Source organism: Cyprinodon tularosa, unplaced genomic scaffold, assembly GCF_016077235.1.
Source record: "Cyprinodon tularosa strain WSP-4 unplaced genomic scaffold, ASM1607723v1 ctg197, whole genome shotgun sequence".
Taxonomy (NCBI): domain Eukaryota; kingdom Metazoa; phylum Chordata; class Actinopteri; order Cyprinodontiformes; family Cyprinodontidae; genus Cyprinodon; species Cyprinodon tularosa.
The window spans coordinates 87486-106379 of record NW_024038720.1 but is presented as its reverse complement, the minus strand read 5'-3'; the positions used below and the strand labels follow the sequence as shown (position 1 = coordinate 106379).

At 38.4% G+C, this 18894-nt stretch overlaps 1 protein-coding gene across 1 annotated transcript in view; it reads left to right on the top strand.

The window, feature by feature from the left end:
- Window positions 1–16101, top strand: part of rras2 (RAS related 2) — a 45373-nt gene extending 29272 nt beyond the window's left edge. Inside the window, exons 2-6 of the mRNA XM_038283827.1 lie at window positions 6828–6915; window positions 7083–7185; window positions 9561–9669; window positions 10909–11027; window positions 14667–16101. Of these exons, the coding sequence (XP_038139755.1) occupies window positions 6828–6915; window positions 7083–7185; window positions 9561–9669; window positions 10909–11027; window positions 14667–14754 (507 nt within the window). The 3' untranslated portion in view covers window positions 14755–16101. The remainder of the gene's footprint in view (window positions 1–6827; window positions 6916–7082; window positions 7186–9560; window positions 9670–10908; window positions 11028–14666) is intronic.
- The last annotated feature ends 2793 nt before the right edge of the window (window positions 16102–18894 follow it).

Sequence of the window (18894 nt, the reverse complement as noted above, 5' to 3'; positions counted from 1 at the left end):
AACAGGTTTTCTTTTTTTTTTCTTTTTTTCCCCCCTCACAAACAATATGGATTATGTATCCAGCATTCTCCAGCTTACGTTTTTCGGTTTGTTAAAAGCACAGTCTTGCTTTTTTATGCTCCTGCAGTGATTCAGCTCATAGACACTGGAAATTAAACATGGTAACGGAAATAAGAAAAGTTACTAATGACAGTAAGCATTTCCACTGCCATTTCAATCAGTCACCCAAGGACAAATTATGATTTAAATAAGTTGGTTTATAATGAGTTGTTTTGGAAACCTTTCAGAATTTCTACATTCTCACACAAGGTTACTGAAAAGACAAATATCGAGAAGATATTTGGGTAAGACGGATAGAGCATATATTTTGAACTCTTAAAAACAATGTTTTGATGACTCAAGATGGCTTAAGTGTCAGGCAAAGCATTTTGGCCAGATCTTGGAGATTAATTTTTTATTTTTATTTTTTTAGAGCCTGGAGGAGAGCTAATACTGAAAATCTAATACTGATATTGATCATGTATATTAAGCAGCAGAAATACGACAGTAAAGTTTTATAAAGGTATTTAGACCATTTTGATCAGCAGATGCTGAGATTTTGACGTCTTTGTAGTTGAGGGGGTTATTGTGTTAAAGTCAAATCGGTGGTTTTAACTAAGTGGATAACTGACTGACAGAGGTGGAAAACCATCTATATTTAGTGCTACCGAAGCTGTTTGTGCAGGGAGGAAGTGGGTGTGCAGGAGTGCAAACCTGATGTTTATTCCACGGCCCACACATCATTCATTCTTACCTTTTTTTTGTAGTATGGCAAGCAGAAGTTATAAAAATGTATTCAAATGCAAAAACTGTTTTTTGTGCAACCCGTTTTACAGTTATGGCATTTGATTGGTTATGCAAAGTACCTGGTTTGTTTTAGCACCCATATACCCAGACACAGATTTAATGCTGTTTTTGCATGTTAAGCAGTTAAAAACATTTATGAAATGTTCGGGAAGAAAATAGGCATGTGTAAAATGTAGGTAGCATTTGGATTTCTGTGTGATGTGTGACATCTAGGCTTACCGAGGGCCTGGTGGGCCAGCCTTTGGCTGTAGAGGTGGAGTTTCCTTCCTGCAGTGCAGACTAAGTCCCAAACGTAGCCTAACACACCTTCCCAACAATATCTAATATATAACATGGTTTGATACTACTGATATTTTTTTTTTCTTCTCTTGTTTTTCCTTTTTTTAACTTGCAAAAACTCCTAACAATACTGCCTGTAATTGACCTTGACCTCCATTGCTCCTAGTTAGAGGATATATTTCAGAGATAGTACTTCACACCTTAGAAATGCACACACTCTCATTTGTCCTTGCTCTGGCTTAGGTCTTGCCTAATTAATGAATACCGTGTTTGTTTTATCTTTTATCATTCTAAGTAGATTTTTTTTACCCAATCTAAGTTTAAATATCAGTTAAATTTGTTTGAGTGTTGGTGACTTGGAAGATTGTGTTTTTCACCATTAACAAGAAGAAAATAGGTTAGATGGGTTTAACCTTTACTTGCCTGTAGAGTTTGTTTTTTTTATGTGTCCAGAAATCTCTCTGCTTCACTGGGAGCCATAATGTCAAGTAAAAGCAAGTAAGTGAGACAGAACATTTTTTTTTGTTTTTTTTTGTCAGTTCTGGATGCTCTGCCAGAAGTATAAACACAAGCTGGGACAATACTGAGTAAGCATGGATCCGTATCAGGTTCTCATCGGTTACACTGTCTATAATTAACTTGGTTTTCACAGAATCATAGTACTGACATACAAAAAAAAGGAAAAAGTCAATATCTCTAACTGCTTTCATTTGCAGCAGAAAAGCAACAGCTATTCCAACAATTGATACAAAAACTAATTATTACAGCTTTAATAAGTTCTTATAACACTCATCGTTTTTTTTGTTGTAATGTCACACCGCAACATTCACAGCTAGTTATAAATATATATATATATGCAAATGGTGTGATTCAAACTGGCATTTCTCGCGTAGTTATTGCTGGTCTTCTTTAGTCATGTTTGTCTTTCCAAGCCCATAGCTGCCCAGCTGAAAGCCAGCCAGGCTGGATTCCTACCCCTGTTACTGCTGGCTGAAATGCTGCCGGCAATGCAGAACAGTGTCATCTATCAGAAGACAAGAGACAATCGCTTTGATCAGCGCAGGACGCTGCAGCTAAATTACCCATACATATGGAGGAGGAGAGGACTGAGTAGGCCAGTGGAGTGGGTAGCACCCCAAGGGAGACATTTTGAAGGAAGAGACCACCACTAGTGGGCAAATTCAGATTCTACAGCAGACAGAGTTGTAGGGATGAGGATTGAAAAAAATCTTTTGTCTCTGTTCTGTCTGCTCTAAAGGAAAACTCTCAAAGCAGCAGAGAAGATTCAGATATGCAAAGAAGCAGCATTACTGAACAGCAATGGCTGGATGTGACTCAGGCCAGAGTATTTGAAGGCTGCAGACATCAAGGGAGTGTGACAGAGATTATTTGCACCTCACACCATAACAGAACATCTTAATAGAATGTAACTACCTTTACTATAGGGCTGGGTATTTTCGCCAAAGTCCTGAATCGATTCGATTTTGATTCATACAGTTCTAAATCGATTAATTTCGATTCAATCTGTTTTTACAATAATGAAAGTGGTTCAACTGTGTTTCAAAATACTCATGTATTTTGTTTTTTCCTGTCATATTAAACACAAAGTGCAAACTTGTAAATCAGACAGTTTAAACGAGATGTGAACAAAACTGTCTAAAAAGTGCAAACTTGTTTGTGAAAAGTGAAAAAGTGAAACCTCAGTCGAGCAAGCTGATGTAACACAGCAGACATTCATGAGCTGCATTATCTTCTCTGCACAAACCATATTTGCAGCGTTGTCTGCATCAACTACAGGGTGTTTGCTGGTCAGCCCCCATTTGTTAATGTCTTCAGCCAACCTATTGGGTATATTTGCAGATGTCTGCCTTGAAGTCATCTTGAGTGCATCTTTCCTGCTTATTTGAATGTGAACGTCCTGTCGTCACTATAAAATGAATCGATCTCATTCCCTAGAAATCGATTTTGCAAAAATGTAAAGGAATCGATTCAAAATCGATTAAATCATTTTTTTTACCCAGCCCTAGTTTACTATAAAGTGAAAAGGTGTTATGAGATGTGCACCATAACAGGGCATGTTATGGTGCACATTGGGCCCCCTACATGATTTCATTAAATAAGTCAAGAGCTTTGGCTCTCTTTCTGAAGCAGCATAATACAAAGATGGAGACTAGAATACTCTAAAGCAGTGTTTCCCAACTCTCCTCCTCAGGACCCAGTGTCCTACAAGTATTAGATGTTTCCCTGCTTCTGCACACCTGACTTAAATAATTTGGTGATTAACAGGCTACTCCAGTCTTTAATGGCTGCTGAGGGTATACTACAATTATTTAATGCATTGTGCTGGAGCAAAAACGCATCTAAAACATACAGGACAGTGGGTCATGAGAAGAGAATTGGGAAAACACTGCCAGGGGTTTTCTGCCCTGGTCCTTAATTCCCACCGTCCTACATGTTTTAGGTTTTCTTTCACTGTGTCAGTTGAAATAAATGTGTTATTAACAGCCCTCTGTAGCCCTTAATTGCTGCTAAAGAGGTAATGCAGTCATTTAATTTAAGCGTGCAAGAGTACAGATGCAATCTAAACATAAAGAACAATGGGTCTTTTGGACCAGGGTTGATGAATCCTGAACTAAAGTCGAAGCTATTTAGGAAATAAGTAAACTGTCGTTCACAAATGTAATAATAATTAAACTTTATTGATCTCGCATTGAAGAAATTTACTTCTGCATTTAACCCATCCCTTTGGGGAGCAGTGGGCTGCCATTGTGCGGCACCCGGGGAGCAGTGTGGGGTTAGGGGTCTTGCTCAGAGACCCAGAGTGGCAGTCTGTGGGAGTGGGGCTCGAACTCACAACCTCAGGATTCCAAGCTCTAACCATAGGCCGCCACTCCCCCCAAATCTTGAAAAAGTATCTTCATAAATGAAATGTATTTGGTTTGAATAATTCTAAAACGTCATTATAGATTAGAAATATGGATGATATGTGGAGCACAGTGTTGGTACTATTATGGTTTGTCTGTCTTTTGCAGCAAGAACTACATTTGGAAAAGCCGGTACTAAATCGCCTCAGAAAACTTAAATGAGCAGCATATCTGTCTGCGCACTGAACCTTAGTGGAAAGAAAGTCACTCTGTGAGACTACAACCACAGGGCTCCATAATGGGGATTTAAAAATGGGCAGAAACATGCGAGCAACTTGGGTCAGGTTAATGTACACCAAGGAAAAGCAGCATTAGTTGAAGTTATAGCTAAAAGAAAACAAAAGAAAAATGGAATCAAGCAATTAAAATATAACTCTTATGTTCAGGTATGTAATATTACAACAGCACAACTTATTATGATGCTTTTGCCTCTTTGATTTAGTTTACTTTCGTCCATATGCATCATCATGGTGAAATTATTTGTCTTTGACTGTAATATCGGCGAACTCGAGTCTGTATCAGGAAGAGCATGCAAAAGGACACATGGCACTGTAGTAAATAAAAAATTGACCTTATAGATCTCTTTATAGGTTTTTTTCTGTTATATATTGTTGCTCTGTTTCAACAAGCAGGTTGGCATGATATGTTCTAACAAATGATAAACTGAGTAAAAACTTTACAAAGACGTCAATGCAGAGGTGGTTTATGTGGTTTATAGATGATCTCAAAAAGTAACCCATAAAGCTCTGACCTAAAGAAATTCAAGAGGATATGAGTCAATCATATCCAAGGCCTAGGGATTCAAGTTAACCATAATGAGAGCCATTATCAACAATAGGAGAAAACATGGAGCGGTGGAGAAGCTTCCAAGGTGAAACTGACCTAGCAATGGACAATGACCTGAAGCACAACAGCGAAGAAAGTAAATGAAGGTGTTGGACAGGCCTAGTCAAAGTCTAGACTTGTATGTGACTCATTGGGATGTCCGTAAGGGCTGAAACCTCTCTGGTGTGGCAGACATAATAAAACAGTCCGGCACAGGCAATTGGTACAATGGAGACATTACATGTTCACATAGGGCCAAGTTTGGTGCAAATCATTTAAAAACTGCTCTCTGTATTGACTCTCAAGTTTGTTTTTAATTAACATTTAGTGTTTAATAAATAAAGAAACCTATAAGGTTCAAATATGTTATCACATTAATAATTCCTATGGTATTATGAAGTTTTTTTGCAGCTTAAGTTTTTCCAAGTTGCTTTTTTTTTCTTTCCTTTTTTTATCTGCCTTAACCATTTCATGAGTCTAGAAGATGTGTTCTTCTGCAAAGACAGGGCAGGCTCTTTCTTGTCTTTTCTACTTCTAAACTATGCTAAATAAGCACCCTATTCTCTGTTGTGGAGCATCCCACACTTTCTTTACACAAACAGCTGCAGAGTGACAGTGAAAGTTTAATTTGGCTCATCTTTGGACCTTGTGTGAAATGTGTTTGGTTTTTAGGGTCATGCTGATATCTCCCTACTTCTTTGGGTGTTGGTCCAACAAGCCCCATGCACTCCCTTCAGCAGTCCCTGAGTGGCGCGAGAACAACAAAACATGGGAAATATGTAGAAAATGCATTTCTCCTCCCTCTTTTCTTTCTCCTCGTCCTTGTTGCAGAGCCCCACCCTTCCAGCTGAGGTTACTACAAGTACAGATGCTGGCCCCAAGTAAAAGAATTTGACAGGCTGTGCAAATCTTGCAACTCTGCAGACCATATTATAAATGTGTTATTAGCTTAGAAAACAGCCAGTGGTGAGAAAAAGCCAAGCATGTGGTTGTTGTGTGGCAGAATATTTACCTACAAATTTTTTGTGCAGACAATGTGTTTGCCTTGTGTCTGCAGAGATGCAGGAAAGGTAGAGGTCAGTAAGGCTGTCTGTGCCGTTTTAACCTGAAACACAGGCGGTTATTTATTTCCACTTCTGCACATTTTGAAGCCATCCATCCAGACATCAATGGAAGTAGTAATTCTACGCTGCATTAGTTGAAATGACAAAATAAAGTCTGACTCAAGCAGAATCAGTAAAACTTGGAGAAAATCTGCTCCCCTCTAGAATAATTAATTTATGTTGGTGTAAAAACTTACGTACTTAGAAATCAAATGTTAGGGTTCTTAATCTATAAATAAAACCAATAGAGCATGTCACTGGACTTAAAATTATATGTGCATCCTGACAAAATATGATCAGGAAGTCTTTTTCTTTTTTGTGGGGGGGGGGTTGACAGGGCGGTGGCAAACTGCACAAGAAAGTGTGCAGGTACTGTTCAAAAGACAGGCCTGTTTTCCAGTAGGGTCAGAGTTCTGTATTAAATATTTATTTTTATTAAGCCTATTAGGATTTTTTTGAAGGAAATCTTTTAATTAGCTCCGAACAATAATTGGCTAAATTAACAGAGATGAAAGTTTTCTTTACATACATCGGATGGCTGGTAAATAATTACATTTGTATATCCTCCCTTTGATAATAATTTTTTTTGTTCACCAGCATATAATCTGCATATTCACCTCATGGCACTTCAAAAACATGCGCCTACTGTTTCACTCATTTTAAACACACAAATCTGGTTAGTAGAGCAACTTTGCACAAGCTATCAAGTATATTTATTTTTGTAAACCTTTTGAAGATCAGGACCTCGGTGTGAGAAAAAAAATACCTTTTTCTGATTTATTATAACTTAATCTAAGCTGGGTTTGAATGTTCATGTCTTCTTTTTTGTCCCCTTTTCTCCATCATGCAGTCGTACTTTGTCACCGACTATGACCCCACAATCGAAGACTCTTACACAAAGCAGTGCGTCATTGATGAAAGGCCAGCCAGACTGGACAGTAAGTGGGGGGGAAAAAAAACAAAAAAAAAAAAACAGCTAGAATGATCATAACCACACATGTTCAATTGTTTGTGTATTTCTGTTTCATCATACTTCTGATAACGTACTGCTGGTTCATAAAGGTCTATTTTTCTGTCTGTGTGTGCACGTGTTGCCGCTGTGCAGTCCTCGACACGGCCGGACAGGAAGAGTTTGGAGCCATGAGAGAACAATACATGAGGACAGGGGAGGGCTTCCTGCTCGTCTTCTCAGTCACTGACAGAGGAAGGTAGGTGACAGGTTTCATTATGAGCAAACGCTCATACGCACACTCTTGTTGCCGTCTTTTTTTCTCTCTCACTCTCTTTGTAAAGCTATGTGTTCTGTTCACAACTGCTCACTCTCTCCTCCTTCAAAAGAACCATAAATATTGCATCAACCCTAACTTTTGCTGCTTGTGCTTCCGGACCTCGGTGTTGTTCTTCTTCTCATTCGCTTTTGTTCTCAGTGCTTCCTGCCGTTGCCCTACTCTTGTTTAATTCACCTACAGGCTTACTTTAGATTTCTATTTAAAGCCTACCTGCTGCTTAAGCGACAACATCCACAAGTTTGGAGGCAAACTTGGGTGAAGAGAATCCCTATCTAACATTCACCCCTTCTAGAGATGAAATAAAGGCTTTTAAGTGAATTATCTAACTTTTTTACCTTTATTTTATATGATAAGATAAAATAATCCTATCAAGATCTTTTTGTTTTACTCTCATAAAATCTTTTTTAGCTCAAATTTCTTGATGTTCTAAGGAGTTCATGGCTCCATGTGTGCTAACACAAAACCCAACACTGTTCCTAATACCGGTAGTGTTATTTGTAAGGTTTTCCCTCAGATTCCTCTTTTTATACATTACATTTTTTGTTCCCAAGAGTTAAACAGGTTTCTATACAGGCTGTCAAATTATTTTGTTTCAAAATCAAGAAACGTTTTCTGCACCCCTATTAGCATGTTTTCATCTGCACCAGATTCTCCTGATCTTCATATTTCCTATATTATATTTTTCCCAGAGAATCATAGGTGCCTTTAATAGGACAGAAAGTTACTTTCTCTGTTATTAAAACAACAAGAGTATTGATTGGCTGTCATGAAGGCTTAGTGACCCAATATGTTTGGGTTTTTCTGAAGTTCTCTAACAGCGAGTTTTAGAGAATTTTCTTTTTACCTTTAACATTCCGCTGACTTTTATATGGTGGCAAAACACATATGGGTTTTTCCTCCAGCATGATGGCCAGTGTGTAAATGGATCTTTGTGTTGTCATTTTTATAGCCTGGAGAAACAGGAAGTCACGGATTCTTTAATAGGTCATCCATACACGCGCTGCCTTATTTACATTTATTCATTTGGGTTTTAAGAGTTCCAATTAAGGTGCAACATGAAAAAAAATTGTCTTAATGTGGATTTTTTATCCTGTACATGATTGGAGTAAAAATTTGGTTTTTCTAAATGTTTCTGTTGGACCCAGCTGAAAAAAGTGAATTCATATATTTCTAAGCTTTCTTGTACCAGGAGTGGCAATAAAAGCGGCTGTCACTGTGTGTACTGACAACATGTATGTAGACACTGACAACACTTTCAGGCACAAAGAGTCCCCTTAAAAAAAAAAACCTCATACAATGGAAGCTAAACACGTTTAAGGCGTCCTCGTTTGAAGCTGTTTTGAAATCAGGCTGCTGGAGACGCAAACGAGTCATTTTGAAACCATCATCCCCCCCCTTGCCCTGCGTGGCAACAGCAGGTGGGTTTAAAGTAAAAGCATAACTTATTCCACCTGCTGCTTTGCAGCACTTATGACAGCTGTACCACCGCCGTATGCGTTTACGCTGCGTTTGCGTAAGCTTGGGCGGCAATAATGAGGCGAGAAGAGGAAACGGGCTGCAGTCAGCTTCATGTAATATATGGTAAAGCTGTTTTCAGGTGAATCCTCCACACACAACATGCTCCGTTTGAGGATTTTAATCCAGAAATTGTGTTTTGACCAGATTAGATTAAGGTGGAAAAAGTGTACTTCATCAAAGCTTAAATGATCTTTGGAATTTTTCTTTCAGTCTCTGGCTGCCCATCCTACGTGTTGTGTTCCTGCACACTGTCCCTGCACAGCAGCACAATTAACTGCATTCCCTTGTTCCCACCCTAAACCCCCACCCAATGTTTATGTTGTAAACAGTCTTTCCTTCCTCCATTTATATTAGTCAAGCCTGACCAAATTTACTATGTGTTCAACACGACTGGAATGCCGTCTCTGCTATGCGGTTACGTTCTGCCCCTTTGCTCGTCTTTTTTTCCCCTCCCTGAGTGACATTTTTATTTGCTGTAAAGTTGAAAGCCTGCCATCACATGCCATCTGTATTATAGTGGGGCAACAGTTGGGTCAGGCAGAGAGAAGCAGAGCTTTGGATAAAAAATATTTGCCGTAAAAGTGAGGCAGACTTTTCTGTTGACATGTTTAACCCTGCAGAGATAACCCCAGACATCTTTTGGTGGTTCTGCAGAGTGTTTGCATATGCCTGTAGGTTGGAGGGCTTCTTTTTCAGTTTTTTTTTTTTTTTGCATTGTTAGGAGATGATTGTATGCCTTTACTTGTATGTAACAGACCTTGCCCTGTGATTTACAGTTTTGAAGAAATCTACAAATTCCAAAGACAGATTCTTCGAGTCAAAGACAGAGATGAATTCCCCATGATCCTTGTAGGAAACAAGGCAGATCTGGAGCTACAGAGACAAGTAAGTCTGAAAGATCGGAGCAATCTGAAGCCGCCCTCATCAAAAACGACATCAGCTATGCTCGAGGGATTTAGATTTGCAGGCTTTAAAGCACAAGATTTGCAGCTGCAAGCTTGGTTAAGCGGTGTGCCAGGATGTTGAGGGATTCTATTGACAAAGTGGTGTCAGGAGGGGAGGACTGATGAAGAAGGGAGTGTGAAGAAACAGATCTTCAAATTGTTGGTATTTAGCCACACAACATTTAGTATGGTAAATCTTTACCACCCCCTTTTGGGTAAAAAGGGTATGACTGCCTCAGAGTGTCATCTCCCTACATACCGGAAATACACCAGTCTGTAACCACAAGGGCAAATAGGGCCAATTTTCCCACTCCCATCCTTTTAGGTTAATAATTGCAGCAATTAATAACCTGTGCTTTAATTTACTGTTTTACATTTTTTTTAATGTTTTTGCATGTGATAAGGATTATTTGCCTACTTTGGTACAGGAATATGACTGATTTTGTCATTATTTCTATATATATGCAGCACTATTTGCTTTATTACATGTTTAAGGTCTTAGTTGACGAAAATAAATGAATAAAAATCAGGGCATACTAGAATTTGACTAAGAAAAGCCTGGTTGGTGCATCAGTGGTAAAACCTCAGCTCTTGTTTGTAGATTTTTAAAAGAATGATTGACTTACAATGATTGCAGGGATCAGATTCCTGACCTTTGAAACTTTACTGCATTTGTTACTTCCATCTGCCCCTTTCCTGCTTATTGTGCATAAAGGCCACTAGTCACAAGATTCACAAATACATAACCTCTACAAACTAATTAAAATACGTTTGCTTTGGTGTGGATTTATACTTCAGTCCCTCAGAATCTCTAATAACAGGAAAGGAGCTCATCTCCTCAACAGGAGGAGAAAAAAGTTTCAATTCATGCTCTTAGTATGTTAGAAGAATGTATCTAAATATTTGAGTACCATGTACCAAGTTTAGGAATTATAAGGTAGGTTTATTTTTGTTTCCCAAAAAAATCATAAACTATTAAGGTTAAGCACACTATGTAGGTGCATAAATGAAGTGAACCTTGTCGCAAAGATCTTATTAAAGGAAAACCTAAGTCATCCTGCTTTTTATTAACACCTGTATGTATTTTTTTGTAGTTCTGAACTATTCTGCACTATTTGCTTTAAGGTTTTATGAACACTGCTCTGTGATTCAGCCTTCTTCTGTTCTTCCTTTACCCCAGGTAACCCAGGAAGAAGGCCAGCAGCTGGCCAGACAATTAAAGGTCACATATATGGAAGCTTCGGCTAAAATCCGAATGAACGTAGACCAAGCTTTCCACGAGCTGGTTAGGGTAATCAGGTAAGTTATCTTAAACTGGAACCTACTTCATCTAGTGTTAGTGATGTCTCAAAACTTTTTTGCATCCCTTGTAAAGACATTAAAAAAAGGCCAAAATCCATCTTGTAATAAAATATTTTTTGAAAATTAACCTTTAATTAAAGTCTACATGGTATAACCTGACAGATAATATAAACTTAATTTGATTTAAGGCTGATTTATACTCAGAAACCAGGTCATCTGCACGTGTATTGGAGTGAATGCAAATGGTCAGATGTACATCCACTCTACACTATGGTTATTTCCGTTTGGTACCTTAGCGGCTTGTTTTGTTTGTATGACTGCCATTGTGGAAAACGACTGGTGAAGATGGCCCAGCTAGAAGAACGAGGTGCATGAGAACACTGGGACCTGGATCCCCGCTATTTTTCGCCCTCATGTCCCTCCGTTGTTGCACAAACTTGCCCCCACTTTTTCGCCACCTCGACTGTATCGAGACCCACAGCTAGTTTGTGATTGTCCCTCTTGCGTTGTGGCATGGAATAACATAGCGCAGACCACACTGAAACATTGGCCATAAATCAACAATATCTGCGAGAAGCTCACTGCGACACACTGCTGGGGGAGTATAACCAGCCCTTATTGCTCTTCAATATTCAAAAGACATGTACTTAGAGTTGGGGAAGTTTTTTTTTTATCTTCATAAGACAAGAAATTTCTCAAAGAAAATTGCTCACTGCTTCCTTAACCCCAGGCTCACACCGACTCCGGTCTTACCGTTGCGGTGCGGTGGGTGCGGCGCCGCATTGATTCCAAGTCATTAAAAAGACGTAAACCTCTCTCACCGGCTGCTGAGCTGTCCGGCTGCTGTTACCGAGACAATTCCGCAAGAAAGCTATCCTTGCGGCGTGCCGGAGCCCTCCGCAACAAGCTCTCGCAAATATCCTTATTTGGGCCGTGTTATTGCGTGAAGTTACGTGAACTCAAGTGAACTCAAGTGAACTTCTGTTAAATCTCCGGACCTGTTGCCGGAGCCGCAGAGCCGCACCGCACCGTAGTCAAAAGGGCGGTGTGAGAGGGGGTGTGCGGGAGTTGCGGTCTCCGTCGGCTCGGTAACCGCACCGGAGCCAGTGTGAGCAAGGGGTTACAGTAAAAAATAAACAAAACAAAAAAACCCCTAAAAGATAAAACATAGGGACTAAGAATGCACAGAGTATGATGGGGGCACCGTTCCCCTCATGCTCTCTGTTAGAAAACTGCTGCAAAAGATTATTTGGAAATTGATGCAACAATCACTAGCCTCTATGAACATATCATGTGTTTGTTTGGGAGGCATACTAGGGCCTTATTTTATGAAACCAATATAAAGGATTAACGAGTGATTTTCCTGGATATTGAGGCAAAATTAAGCCCCAACTTGGTTTAACGAAAGCAGTAGCACATCAGTTACCACGGCAATTTATTATTTATTCTGTGCAGCTTATTATGTGCAGCTTGCCTGCTCCTGGCCAGGCTAACAGCTCAGACCTGGGTGCCGTTATCTGCTTGATCAGTAGTAACAATGCTCAGAAACCGTATTTTTCTTCCTCTTGGGATGTCTAACCAATCAGATGTGATGTACTATGTTCTTGTAAGTCACCCTGTGATGTCGCAAACTCATGTGCACGTTGTACTTTTTATCAGCCTACATAAAAAAATATATATATATATTTAAATAAATAAATATTTAAATGTTTATTTTTCTTTACGTTTCATTGGCAGGGCACTTTGGAAACCTCTTAATAGCACAGATTTAGATGTCATCACTAATTAACAATTTTATTGACTCTTTTATTTCCTTTAGTTTCTATTCAAGAGGAGGGTCACTACTGATTCATAGAAAGTAGAATAGTGTGGTAGAGTAGAGAAATAATAGAGTAAGGCCATTACTTTTACAGTAAATCTTTATGTGACGAGCATAGACATGCATTGTAAATTCAATCAAATCACACTTCTGTGAAATCAAACTGTCCACTTAGGAAGCAAAGCTGATTAACAATACATTTTCCATGCTCCTGTGCAAATGGAATAGACAACAGGCGGAAATTATTTGCAATTGGCAAGACACACTCAATGGGAGTGATTCTGCAGGTGGGAACCAAAGACAAATTCTCAGTATCTATGCTTTCTGGCTGATGTTTTGGTCACTTTTGAATGTTAGTGGTGCTTTTACACTCATAGTATGAGACAGACTATACAACCCATACAAGCTCAGCCAGTGCAGCTCATCCAGGATGGCTATCAATTCGAGCTCTGGCAAGAACGTTTGCTATGTGTGTCAGCGTAGAGTTCAAAGGCTGGAGGCTCTACCATTACCCAGGCCAGTACACCAGGAGATGTAGAGGAGGGCAACAACACAGCAATAGGGCAGCTACTTCTGCCTTTGTGCAAGGCAAGAGGACAAGAGGAGCAATACCGGGGCACTGCAGAATGACCTCCAGCAGGTCACAAATGTGCATGTGTCCGTACATTTGGATTAGAAACCGACTCCATTAGGATAATATGAGGGCCCAAAGTCCACAGATAGGGCTTGTGCTTGCAGCCCAACACCTTTCAGAACCCTTGGCATTTGCCAGAGAACATCAGGATTGCCGATTTCGCCACTGGCGCCCTGAGCTCTTCACAGATACAAGCAGGTTCACACTGAGCACATGTGACGGACGTTGGAGAATTGTCTGCTGCCTGCAACATCCTTCAGAATGTTTGGTAGTGGGTCAGTAATGGTGTGGGGTAGCATTTCTTTGGAGGGCTGCACAGTCCTCCCTGCGCTCGCCAGAGGTAGCATGACTGGCATTAAGTACTGAGATGAGATCCTCAGACACCTTGCGAGACAATATGCTGGTGCTTTTGCCCCTGGGCTGGAGTGTGTCAGCAGTTCCTGCAAGATGAAGGCACTGAAGCTATGGACTGACCAGCCTGTTCCCTGTGACATCTGATTGAGTACATCTGACTTAGACAAGATTTATTGTCATTTTGTATACACAGAGGTCATACAGGTTTGTGGAGGACACGCACAAAACTGAGCCTCACTTTGACCTATTTTAAGGACATGACATCAAAGTTGGATTATTATGTTGTGTTTTTCTATTTTAATTTTGTGTGTGACTTCAAATACAGGCCGCCATTGGTTAATACATTTGATTTCCATTGATGGTTTTTGTGTAACTTGGTGTCATCATATTTCACTTCGTAGCGAACAAAGTATTCAATGAGAATATTTCATTCATTGAGATCTAGGAGGTGGTGTTTGAGTGTCCCCCTTATTTTTTGAGCACTCTAAAAGAACACCAAGTTCAATATTTGGTCTTGAAAGACTATAACAGACATGGTAAGACTATCTTTGCAGTGCCAACATTTTTTATTTTTATACATTGTATTATAATCAGCAACTGCAGTAATGTAGCAACCGTAAGACAGCCTAGAAAATACTTAAACCTATTGTTAAAACGGTTGGCTCAAGATTAATGAAGTTAAATAGCTCTATTCAGTTAAACACTTAAGTTTAATAATCAAGATTTTTTCACATCGATTTTAAATTTTAACAATAGGAAATGTGTCATTTTTGTATTAAAATCTTTCAAAGTTTTGGTCCAAATTTCCCCTTGTTTTCTGTTTTAACAGGAAATTCCAAGAACAAGAATGTCCCCCGTCACCGGAGCCCACGAGAAAAGAGAAAGACAAAAGCGGCTGCCATTGTGTGATCGTCTGAGTCTGCCTTATCACTGTTAACTCATGCAGCTAATCTATCCCCCCCATCCCCAGCCCCACTCTGCCTGACATTTCATCCCACGTTGGATGACTGACCGCTGCCTTCTCCATGTGCATGACTTCAGACAGCCTTTTCTGAGTTAACTTGGACCAGGAACTGCTGTTTCCAGGACATCGCTATGGGACAACTGACGATGCCAAATTTTTAAAACCACTCTACCTTCAGCTGCGATCTAATCCACGCCAGAGAGTACCAACACTAAACATTGCCTTCTTAAATCAGCCTGTCAAATTAAATGTTTTGTACTCTGAAGGACTCCTCTTGCCTTGTAGTGACATTTGTATTTGCTACCGAGATTGAATGAAATCTATATCCAGAATGTTAATGACTTTTCTTTAGTTTTCAGGGTCTGAATAGAGCAGAGATTATCTTATGAAGCTTTGCGTTTGTGTGCCATATCCACCTTTACTCCCATGTGCTAATCTGCTACTGTACATATGTGACATTTGTTGTGATTTTAAAAGTGTATTTCTAATGACCTATTAAATCACCACAGTGCAGTGTGTGAGGTTGAGTTTGGTTTTACTTATAAAAACTGAATATGTATGTATATAAATGTAATTCCTAGATATCCTTTAATGATATATTGGCATATTTCTGGTATTCTGCATTTGATAACTTTCCCCTTTTTTGCTTCAGCTAAATTGCCAAATATTGATGTCTGCTGTATTGATTTCCCCCCCCACGGCTAATAGATTAAATGATTGCAATCATGTTCCATATTCTCAAAATACATGAAGTAGCAGGTTTTGCCTCAATTTTATTTCTCACTCAGTAAATTCAGAAATTTTTAAAATTATCATGAGCATAATTTTTTAACATAAAGTTGACTCATGATATTTTCATGCTTACATAAAAAAATACAACCAGTTTGTCTTAGTCTCTGACATTAACTCAGTCTAAAGGTTTCTGATAGTGGCTCAGTAAAAATTAGGTTATTCTGATAAATGTCATAATTCAGATTTTCTTTTTTTTCAGTCTTTCAATTTAGGATTCCTTAGAATTTTTTCATTTTTTAACTCAATGACTTATATCAAACTATTTGGTTTCAGCAAGCGTTCCACACTGGTGTGCTCAAGATTTAGCCCATTCCTCTCACCGGAACTAGAGTAACTGAGTCAGGCTTGTTGGCTGCCTTGAATGCACAAAATATTTCAGCTATGCTTACAAATTTTATGCAGAACTAAGAACTTTGTGTTAGCCACTGGAAACATTTGGTTTTATCATCAATCTAAATATTACAATCATTGAAGGAGAAGAAAAGATGTTAATTTTCATCAGACTGCACGTATTTTTTTTTTAAAATTAAGCTTCATTCTGTTTTTCTGTGTTGGCTTTTTATGTTTGTTTTTTTCAAATGGTGGCTTCTTCCTTGAGAGTGGCCTTTCAGCCTATTCAGCAAGCATTTTTTAAGGGATCATATGTACGTTTTGCACCTAAAGAAAATCATGCCTGGCTCACAGAACCGGTTTCCTTCCTTAACCGAATGATTACTGAACATTCCCATGGTGTTTATGCTTGTATATAATTGTTTGAACCAATGAACTTGGCACCTTCAGGCATCTTAAAATTATTTCTAACAACCATTTTTTGAAGTTCTGCAATTATTCTTTATTATATCTTGGCTGATTCCTTTAAATGTTCATATGGTGCGACACCAGGAAAATGTGCTCCTCCATTTCTTTTAAAATGTTAAGAATTACCATGACATTATCTGGGCTTTGTCAAATTATGTAGATGGTAATATTTACTTATTCAAACTTTGGAGATTTAGGAAATATTTTGCCATTTAAAAAGAACAAAAAATATTTAAAACCTAACTAAACCAAGAGAAATTTCGACATCAAGGAAAAGGTATTTTTGCACACTGTCTGTACACACCTGGTTTCAAATGTAACCACTGGTAGCAAATGGTGTAGCCTTGGAATTACGCATAGTTTCAGACAGAAAATGTCAGCTGTATGTGTTCAATTTTTTATTGGAAAATAAATCTAAAAATCAGCTTGTTATAAACCATGAAAGCTTTGCTCATTTTAGTCCATTGTCGTACATAATTTCTGACAGCGCTTACATTTGCTGCTGCACCTCTAACACCATTGCAATGTGTTTGTTTGTGCACTTAAATCAGTGTGTTGCCGGGGACGCACATCTTAGGACTGTCCGTGTACAACAGGACATGATCTCTAATCACTGAAGACGCAGAACGACGTTTTGTCTTGTCCTCTTCAAATGAAGTGCTGCAGTCTGTTCCACGTATCCCTCCTCTTGTATTATGATCAAGATCATCAGATGATGGAATTAATGGACTTGATTAAATATTTCTACTCTACTTTTCTACATTATTTTCTTATCAAACCAGTTGAGTATTTTTATATGTTTCTAAGTAAATACATGTTCACAGCGTAGGCTGCGCTATATGTAAAGAAGAATATCTAACTCTTTTGGTTATTTTTAAAGTGAAGATGATTGCTGGCCCAAATATGAAAAAAATATTTTAAATGTTTTTGTTTTATTTTTTTGTTATTTTTTCTTTTTCTTTTCATTTATAAAAGAAACAATATGTATTTATCTTGAGGTGTTTGTCACCAGCTCTGATTGTAGAGTGTCAGGTCAAATTTGGAGGTCTTACAAATGATTATTTCAGCCATGCCACCATTTGTCATTAAGATTTAAATGCCCACATCTCATCCTATTGCTAATCTTACTGAAGTGTACATGTGCATCATTCTGTTTTATTTCTCTCTCACAATGGTGTCTTTTACCCTTTGTCTAGCTTCTGTTGCTAAAATAAAATGTGTTAATGAGACAGATGATGCTGAATAGCATTATTTTTTGTTTTGCACGTCCTGTAATGGGTTGGCTGTTATTTTGCAAACCAGCGTGTAAACTAAACATTAGTTCTCAGTGCTAAGAGAACATTTAGTATGGTTTAATTTTTTTTTGAGAAAAAAATAATTTTTTTAACAAATGTTCTATTTACCCCACATATATTCTATTTTACTTAATCCCCTTTTCACCCACATGACAATGGGCTGCTTATTTTCATACAATCTTCTGAGAAAGGAAAATACCTGTTAAGTCTGTGCACAAATACCACTGCATTTAATCAAATTGGAATTTAATGAAAAAATATTTAGTTCAGTGATTGCATTTAAAAAAAGGAAACTCACAGATTCATTAAAGAAGAAAATCACAAAAGGTCATTGCTGACAAAGCGAGCTCTTGACATAATGTGTTAGCCAAACACTAATGGAAGGAAATGATGAAGCAGAAAAGAGCTTCAAGTACGGAAAACAGTCTTGAGAGGATTGTAAACAAATTCTACTCAAGAGTTTAAGGTATATCTAAAAACAAGATGCTATGGCTGTTGCCAGTGCTTCTAGAATCATCAGATTTGCAGGACATTAGCTGCAACTGAGCATCATTGAAGATGTCAGAATCTTTATACAGAGGCTAAACATTTTTGTCATTAGTACAAAATTCTTGTGGTCAAGTGTAAAGTTTTCACAGTTAATGAGGATTTTAGTAACTTGATTACTGTGTTTTATTACCTCAAAACGAAGCACAACCTTAAACAAGAAGGTTTTAGAACCTGTAATGCCTTCTTCTTGTGATAAGCTTATATGGAGATTCCCTCTTCCATACTGGATACTGTCCTCACTACCAAGAGGATAATAAAAAGGGTTTTTTGGAGTTGGTTTGATTGCCAGGATATCACTGTGTTCCACTCTCCAGAGACCACGCCTGAGCTAAACTCATTTATTAGACCTAATTCATGGTGCGAATTCAGAGGGTTTCCATTTGGTCTTCTCTTATTGATTTCTTTTCACAAATCTACAGAGAATTTTAAATCTTCTCAGACGGCGTAGAAGCTCAGACACTAAAGGATGTCAGTGAATTCAAATATGTAGGTGTTATACCAAATGCTCAAAAACATACAAAAGTTTTCACACATCAAAATAAAATTTGGAAGATTTGTAATATATAAGAATCTCACTGACCATTGAGACATCAGAAAAAATGTTGATAAGCCCATATTTTCTTTACTGCTTGAAAAGTTGGTCTCTAAAACTGTTGTAG